General features: G+C 31.6%; 2 protein-coding genes across 2 annotated transcripts; both read right to left on the minus strand.

The window, feature by feature from the left end:
• On the minus strand, positions 3055–4787 carry LOC107617156 (RING-H2 finger protein ATL70-like). The gene has a single exon (XM_016318936.2). The coding sequence runs from the start codon at positions 3865–3867 to the stop codon at positions 3316–3318; it is 552 nt and encodes a 183-aa protein (XP_016174422.1). The 5' UTR covers positions 3868–4787; the 3' UTR covers positions 3055–3315.
• Positions 5556–8694, minus strand: LOC107618607 (charged multivesicular body protein 5). The gene is made up of 7 exons (XM_016320716.2): positions 8626–8694; positions 8166–8317; positions 7864–7957; positions 6932–7003; positions 6732–6843; positions 6283–6443; positions 5556–5912 (listed from the first exon to the last, which is right to left on the minus strand). The coding sequence occupies exons 1-7, from the start codon at positions 8692–8694 to the stop codon at positions 5859–5861; spliced, it is 714 nt and encodes a 237-aa protein (XP_016176202.1). The 3' UTR covers positions 5556–5858.

The raw sequence follows: 9262 nt of genomic DNA on the forward strand, positions 1-9262 counted from the left end.
GATACTCCCATAAAGACGCATAAAACGTCTTTTGTAAAGACGCTTACGTGTCGTATTATTATTCAACGTATTAATGAACCGATTATTTTTTAATTTCTCAACAAATTAGAATAAAACTGATTTTTTTTATAATAATAATAATAAACTCAATTTTTTTAGGGATCTAATTATATTTTTGAATTTTTAGAAATTTAAATATCCGCAAAACAAAAAGTCAGCGATATATTTGTCTTTTTATCAAAAAATTTAAAGATATTCGGTTTAGATTATGTAATTCGGTTTAGGAGTTTATTATTATTGTTATAATAAACCGATTTTATTCTGGTTTATATTATTAATCGATTTAATAAAGATATCCAATCATAACATAACACGTATAAACGCCTTTAAAAAAAGATATTTCGAGTGTTTTTATTAAAGTGGTCTCCATTTAAAATACACTGTACAAAATTCCTTATTTTAATTTGTTGGTTTGAATTGCCTTTTAGTTTTATCGTTTTGAGGAGCTTCTATTTGAATAATTAATATGTAGCTAGGATATAATTAAGCGGATAACACACGAGAGATCGACAATGACAATTACCTATTCTTGTTTTCTCAACTTTGTATATTGGAGAAGATGAAGAGGTATAAATATATAAATTATTTGAACAGCCAAGTAATGAAATAAAAAATTAATTAATTAAAATATATATATTCGCAATTATTGCTTGTTTTTTGAAAAGTTAAAACAATTATAAATACAAGTATATAATTAATTGGATGATAGCATACAAAAATATTTTATAGTATAAGATAAATGCCTAACAAGTAAATTCTGTATACTGAACAAATAAATAATTAAACTAGTCACCAAAAAAAAAAAAATAATTAAACTAGTTGAATATCCAAAGCCTTTAATTTGGTACCGGATTTTATTAGAGTTGGAAATGGATAGTGATGAGAAATAAAGAATTGAGAAAAAAAATACTCGCTGCTATTAAATGATGATGAGTTTTGTTAATAAATATTTTTAAAACGTTGGTTCGTTAAGATGTTTAATATAGAAAAGTTTTATTAAAAATCTAAAATTTGATATTTTCAATACTTTTGTGATGCATGCATTTGTTGAACAAATTATTTTGCAAATTATTGGATACTATTAAAAATTAATATATTAATTCTTTACAAGTAGAAAATGATCAATGATTATTATTTTAAACCTACCTTGACATTTATATATATTTTTTGTCGAAGAAAAAATTAGATGAAGAGACATGTTTCCACTTAATACATTGATCTTTAAAATGTGTTGATGGCTTCCTAAGGGATTTGTCCACTTGTTTTAAATTAACAATACATGTCTCCCACTAGATAGAGATTAGATAGAGACACAATGTCTGTTTCTTAATTAAGTTGTTGGAACCATTATCTCTGTACTTGAAAACATAAAGTTCATTAATGAATCAAGTATAGAAAGTTTTTCCAATGAAAATTCCTCTATTCCCTCTCCATAATGAGAAAAATTCCTAGAGAGAGAGATCCTTAAGAACTGGGGGTAATAGTTTTCTAGCTAATGGACCCATCACTTATTTGTCTTTAGCATGCATGTAACAACTAATGTAGACAAATAACAACTTGATCAAAGTGTTGCCAAAGTATATATGTCCCAAGCATATAAGAATCCGAATTAAATTAAATTTAATTTGACAGTGTAATGTGTACCGTACTTTTTAAGTAATCAAAGATTCACTTTCCATTTTATTCTGGCTACTATTCTATAGCTGCCTTTTTAAAATTGTATCTTTTCTTTTTATGTGTGTGATTTTTTCTTTACAATTTCATAAAACATATTTACTTCTCATATATAAATAACATTATTCTTCTAATAACTTTTTAAATTTTATATTTTATATTAAAGATTTTAGTTAAAATAGCAGATCATGACAACTTTTTAAACTTTATATTTTATACTAAAGACTTTAGTTGAAGTGGAAGATCATGACAACTTTTCAAACTCTATATTTTATACTGAAGGCTTTAGTTGAAGCAGCAAATCATGACAGCTTTTCAAACTCCATATTTTATATTGAAGACTTTAGTTGAAGCGGCAGATCATGATCAGATCATGACAATTTTTTAAATTTCATATTTTATACTGAAGACTTTAGTTGAAGTATCAGATCATGATAATTTTTCAAACTTCGTATTTTGTACTGAAGGCTTTAGCAAAAGCAACAAATCATGACAATTTTTCAAACTCCATATTTTATATTGAAGACTTTAGTTGAAGTGGCAGATCATGATCAGATCATGACAATTTTTTAAATTTCATATTTTGTACTGAAGACTTTAGTTGAAGTAGCAGATCATGATCAGATCATGACAATTTTTTAAACTTCATATTTTGTACTGAAGACTTTAATTGAAGTATCAGATCATGATAATTTTTCAAACTCCATATTTTATATTAAAGACTTTAGTTGAAGTGACAGATCATGATCAGATCATGACAATTTTTTAAACTTCATATTTTATACTGAAAGCTTTAGCAGAAGCAGCAGATTATGATTACTTTTTAAACTCCATATTTTATACTGAAAACTTTAGTTGAAGTGACAGATTATGATCAGATCATGACAATTTTTTAAACTTCATATCTTGTACTGAAGACTTTAGTTGAAGTATCAGATCATGATAATTTTTCAAACTCCATATTTTGTACTAAAGACTTTAGTTGAAGTGGCAGATCATGACAACTTTTTAAACTCCATAAGTTTAGTTGAAACAGCAGATTATGATAATTTTTCAAACTCCATATTTTATAATGAAGTCTTTAGTTGAAGCAGAAAATCATGACAACTTTTTAAATTTCATATTTTGTACTGAACTGAAGGCTTTAGTTGAAGCAACAGATTATGACAATTTTTCAAATTCTATATTTTATACCGAAGGCTTTAGTTGATGCGGCAGATAGTGACAATTTTCTAATTTAGTTGAAGCGGCAGATGATAACAACTTTTTAATTTAGTTGAAGTGACAGATCATGGTACATCACTGCCTCGTAGTATACTGCATTTAAATTTGAGTTTAGTCTAGTCAATGCAGTGTGTGTGAGTTTTAGTGTATATCCAAAAAAGACTTCACATTTTGAAATTGAGAATCATAAAGTAAGAAATTAACTTTAGAAGCTCAACTGCACAATCTTAAAAGTTAATTACAATAATGATCTCACATATAAGATAGACTATAACTATATTAATAATATCTTAAGAATTACTAAACAGTCTTAGTAACTCTTAAAGTATACTTTCTCATTTTAGAAGACTCTCAGTCTCAATGACTCCTTGTAGCGGCCAAGGGAGCAACTTCAGCAAGAGGGGTGGGTAATGGAGAGTTCCTACACATTGGACAAGAAAGGTTTAGCCTCAACCATACATCAATACAATCCCTATGAAAAAAATGGCCACAATCAGGCAATAGCCTTAACCACTCTGAGTCTGCGTAATCTGCCAAACATATTGAGCAACTAAGAAGTTCTGTTGGATCATCAGCCTTTTGATGAAGCTTGGCTTGGGAGAACAACAACATAGGATAACTTTTGAGGATTGATTCTTGCATTTGTTGTTGCTCCTCACCAATTTGTATTGTTATAGAGGATGGGTCTCTGTCCATGATCACTGTCCTGTTTGAATTGAAACTGCTATTGGTTCTTCCGGAGCTTGGTCCAGTTCGCTCGTCTCGAATCCTGCTTTTGCTGCAGTAGTATGCAGTGAGAGCTATGAATGCCATCAAGAGGAGGAAGCCAAGAGACAAAGAAACCGAATAATACGTGTATCCGGTCATGTCCTCTTGAGAGTCCTCGGTAGAATTGGAAGTGTTGTTCATGTTGCTAGCTCTTACTCTTAGTGATGGTGAGATGATCAATTTCCATGGAACAAAGGAAAAGCTTCAAAGTGTTGCTTTATGAAGAAGAAACTAAGAAGATGCACTATGTTATATTATGTAACTCTTTCTACAAAGGAGGATAGAAATGTGGGCAAGGTGATGGATGAATTTGCTTATTAGAAATTGTGGGGGTTAAGTGTTAATGTGTAGGCAAAAGGAATAAAATGTCAACTTGTGTGGGGAGTTACTATGTGGTGGTGGCGGTTTGTGAATATACCTAACGATAGTTTTGTCTCTAGTTGGTGGCGGCTACATGCAATGCAAGTGTCATATATAATCTTGACAACCTTAATCTAAATTGTCTATTCATAAAACTAAGATTTTTGGTCCCAGCTCACCATTACCAACTTATCTGGACAAGCTTTAAGTAGGTTGCTTGGATTCAAGTTTAACCGGATCAAAGTTCTTATGGAGGGGGAGAGTTAATAAAATGATAAAGTAACCAATTAATCACTATTAAATTAAGATGCAAAATTCAGATACGATAAAAGTTACAAATTTTATGATAATTAATATCTTGCTTTATTATTTTTCATTTCTTCTTATTTTAGAGGATTTAACTTCATTAATATTACTAGCTTCTTCCTACCTTTTTCTTTTATCTTCTGTTTGTTTTTTATTTATCATCGTTACTTTTTATTGTTTACATAATATACGCTTCATTCAAATGTATTAATTTAGAAATATTAAAAAAAAAGTAATCAGTTTTGTTAGATTGATAATGACTTTTGTGAACAAGATGAATAATGGGCTTTAGAATTGACCTAATAAAATAAGAAAATATTCCACTTCCAAATTACCTTCTAAACCCTAACATTAGAATAATCATTCGCACACCTAATAAATTGAACATTCAGTCATTGTTAAGCTGTGTATGAGTAAACTAAATCAAAAGGAATAACCACCATCCAACTAAAAATTAACATAATCATCTGTATACTTATTGAATTGAACATCTAATATATCTATTATTCATATTATTTAATATCCTCATTGTGTTGTTATATTTTTTCAAAAATAATAGCAAGTTAACAACAAATATCTAGCATGCATTTCTTCATAATCATCCAAAAAATAATAATAGTAATAATGATTTAGACATAAGTCAACTGTGATTGCTCTATTTTAGATTTTTAGCACTTCAACGACTTGCTCATTAATAAGATTATTATATGTATATTTTCCTTCCAACAAGCAGTAGACTTTTTTGGATGGATTAGCGTAGCCCCTTTGTGGATATGTAATAATTTTATAATTGGAAACCCGATATAAAATGAAAAATGGAATCGAGTTAAGAAAAATATCAAAATAGTCAACTTACATTATCACTTTGGTAAACGTACTCCGTTGATCATAATATATATAAACGGTTAATTAATTATTTTTTGTTTCTTCCATTTGAAGCCAACCCTCATTTCAAAGGGTAAAATCAAAACGATGAAACCCATATAAACCGACTCTTATTTGTATACAATTTCAAAGTGAAAATTCCTGCATCATCTAAAATCTCAATAGTCACTGAAGTGGCACTGTTACAAGAGTAGGGCCTCCAAGAGTAAAGAGTTATTCACTTTATTCACCTCATTGGACTCAAATCAGGTTATCAACAAAATTAATGCACACTTGGATAAATCGGTAACCCATTCTCCTTACCAAATCTCAATAGTGCATACAAAACCCCCTTTTTTTTCTTTTTCTAGTGTAGTACAAATAATTCTTTTTTCTTGATAAAATAGTATAGTACAAAATGTCAATCATGATTCCAAAAGGCTTATTACAGGAAATAAGTAGCACAAGTCAAATAATTTCCAAACATCCCCAGACCAAGAAATGGCTAAATAAATCAAGCAAGTTCTGCACAACTTTACAGGGCCCTGACTCATGTCTGCATCTCACGGTAGACAAAAGAAGAAGCAGCATCATTCTCTAACCTAACCACGTAAGGATGCCCGGGGGACGGCAGGTAAACCCAGTTCATCTTCATTCTGTCAGTATCAAAGCAATCCAATCAGAAATGAAAGCTAGATAACATTTTGAATGATAATAAATGAACACAGTAACATTCTAGTCCAGAGCCTCAGCATTTTGTATCAAGAATCACTAGTCATTACTCACTACTAAGCAATAGCAGATGCAAAGACATAGGTTGACATTAATAAGGATAATTTTAAGTGTATGGGGGCATAATGCTGCCGCTAAAAAGCTTAAGACAAGCCTAAATCAGGATGCCGAGAAGTGAAGAACCTCTTTAATCCCCGCATTTGAACCCCATCATGTCAGAACAGTTACAACTACACTGAAGTGAAAAAGGCAAGCGTTTTCTTATTAGAAGCTAAAGATGGAACGAAATCATACTTGGGGATTGGATCTGCCAGCTGGTACTGTTGTTTGTCCTGTTGGAGCTGGAGGTAGGTTAAGCTCTGCCTCCAAATCAGTTTCTTTATCAGGTTGGAGATAGGAGGGGACACCATCAGCTTCAGTTTCATTTCCCATGTCTAATTCCAATGCATCAAGTTCTGTTTTAACCCAAAGGAAAAAAGGAAAAAGAAAAAAGAGAAAGATTATCAGAGATAGTTAACAATAAAAACGAGAATTGAGTCCTTAAAACATAACAGAAGTGCAGGTTCACTTAGGGAGTTGTATATTGTAACTGCAAAATCTCATAACATAAACAAGACAACCAATTCCGAATAAACAGCTGCAGAACCTCACCATTCTACCCAACCATACAGCCCCATTACACAGGAGCTTTGGCCATCTTTCCATCATTTATATCAAAAGCTTAAAGCAGTACATTAACTTACCACCCATAAGTTCATCCTCGTCAATGTCGTCAGGCACATTATAGCTTCTACCCAAAGTCTCTTGGATTTCATTACTAACATCCATCAGGTCCATCATCTCATCTTGCAAGTTCTACACATAACATGGATAACAAATTAAGACCTGAGATTCTCACTATTAATTAAATAGAATTTATAAGAAGCAGAAAGAGAATGCAGACATCAATGTCTTGTATCTTCACAGTTTTCATCATCCCCTTCAACTCCTTGTTGGCAGACTTCAAAGCTGACATCTGAAACGTAAAAGATAACGGGGGAGAAAAAAAAGAAGTCATAAACACCTGGTTTTGAATTCTATCTTGACAAAATATTCTTTGGAAGTCATATGATTTCTGAATTTTGAAAACTTAATACAAACAAGAACAAAAGTACAATGCACAATTAATAACAATTCTAGGAAGAGACCCCCACTCCAATGACACATACTATTCATCCACTACCTCTGATGAGGTAGGCAGCAGGTTCCAAACAGGGTACAGATAAAGCTCCGCCTCGAACCATTCCCCTTAAAGCGCTAACAAGACAAATGAATGTTTTATAGTGAATATGATTGATTACCCCAGTCAAACTATATTCATATAGCATAAAATTGGAAGAAATTTTTCAAGTTGTTATAGCCATCCAAATAATTTGTCCTTTAAATTAAAAAATAGACCCTTTGGATTAATCTAAAAACAAAATGACATCCCAGTAGGTCACAAGGCTCCCACCATTGTAGGGTTTAGAAAGGGTTAGACAAATACAGCCCTACCCCACCATGGAGAGTGTTTTACTCACTAAAACCTGTAACTACTAGGTCACATGGAAGCCCCTTACCAAACGCAACCAATCTTTCCTTCTTTCTTTTTCTTTTTTCTTTTTTTTTTGGAATTTTTTTGAAAACATAATGCAGCCTGTCTTATCAACTGCTTTCAGAGAGAGGCATGCCATAATGATTCAATTTAGACAGAAGAAACTTTTGAGTTTTGATGATATGATGAATTAAAACATTCACATAGGCCATAATAATAATAACCTGTAAATATAGTGAAAAAAAGAGCACAACAGAAAGTTTCAAAGAATACTCTAAGCTATTTGATATTTGGGTGCATACAGTTTGTTGAGCATCTTTAATGCCCTCGGCAGCAAATTGAACTTGATCAAGATTGAATGTCTGATTATACAGCATGTCCCGTTGACCTTCATACCTGACAAGAGCGTAGTGTAATACTATATGAGTACACGATGAATCATTCACATTGCAAACTTTTGGGGGGATTTTAATTCTTCAATTGAAAATCATTCCAACCTTAATGAGAATATTGCAACCTTATTCCTACACTTGACCTACTACTTTAGCATAACCAAGTAGCTACCACATTAAACACACTAAGAAAACAATAATGAAGAACTTACATTCGCTTTTGCTTAAGAACTCTCATAGCTCTAGCTTTAACAGCTTCCTGGGCAGGACCAGGTCTTGTTTTCTTGATCTGCTCCTTATATCTACTAAGTTCCGCATCAAGTTTCTTAATTTTTTCATCCACTGAATCTCCACGTTTAGTAATCTAGAACATCCAAATATATATAATACTTATAGTTATACTTCAACAAGAACAACATCAACAGATGACCATAATTTGAGTCAAATATGAATGTGTTTGGACCCCCAAAACCTATAGTTAAAGCCTTTGATCTCCAAATTCTAGGGTTTGGAGCCAAAACCTTAGTTTCAAAATTAAACGTGGCAGCTAAAAAGATTTAAACAGATCTGCGGCAGTATCAAAACTATAGAGAAGATAGATCAGATGCAGCACTCGAATTGAACCAACGAAAGCGAAAATTTAAAAAATTAGAAAGAAAAAATTGAACAGACCCTTTCATTGGCATCTTCAATAGAAGGAGGGGGGTCTTTGTTCTTCTTGACACCGAAGACTCTCTTCATTCTCTATTCTTTCTTCTTTCTCGGTTTGAATGGAAGTTGAGGGAGATGAAGATGAGAAAGCGCGGTGGAGAGTTGATTTTTATTTTATTTTATTTTTTCGCTTTGAGTTTTGCGAAAAACGGAAAGAATTAGGATTGCGACGCTTTTGTTTAATTTTGATTTCTTCTAGCTTTGGATTTGGGTAGAAGTTTCCATGAATTGTTCTCATATATAAAGTCTACGCGTTTTGCTTTTTTTTTTTTTATAAAAAAAAAATCCCCATCAACGTTAAGGAAACCAAATTTGTTTCAGCGGTCAGATTTAGTTTTTAATCTTTTTGATATCAAAAATTTAGAGAAAATTAGATTCACCTAGGAGATAAAATACATGAAATTCTTTTATATACAGACGGTTATGCTCAAACAAAAAAACAAGATTTATATTTTACACATTATTTTTAGAAGACAAATCTTAGTGTACTGGTCAAAATGAACTTGAAGCTGAGACTGAGATTTTACAATAATTTTTTTTGCGATGATCTGTATATGGACTTGGAAGCAATAATGGGTACTCAACTCTGGCTATTTTT

This window comes from Arachis ipaensis, chromosome B09 (assembly GCF_000816755.2).
Source record: "Arachis ipaensis cultivar K30076 chromosome B09, Araip1.1, whole genome shotgun sequence".
NCBI lineage: Eukaryota > Viridiplantae > Streptophyta > Magnoliopsida > Fabales > Fabaceae > Arachis > Arachis ipaensis.

What these genes read in the sequence shown, in the direction of transcription:
- LOC107617156 (XM_016318936.2), bottom strand. Translation starts at nt 3,867, where the DNA reads ATGAACAACACTTCCAATTCTACCGAGGACTCTCAAGAGGACATGACC.
- LOC107618607 (XM_016320716.2), bottom strand. Translation starts at nt 8,694, where the DNA reads ATGAAGAGAGTCTTCGGTGTCAAGAAGAACAAAGACCCCCCTCCTTCT. An exon ending in TTAAAGATGCTCAACAAACT is followed by an intron (nt 7,004 to 7,863) that starts GTATGCACCCAA and finishes TTTACGTTTCAG; the next exon opens with ATGTCAGCTTTGAAGTCTGC. An exon ending in CGAGGATGAACTTATGGGTG is followed by an intron (nt 6,444 to 6,731) that starts GTAAGTTAATGT and finishes GGGTTAAAACAG; the next exon opens with AACTTGATGCATTGGAATTA.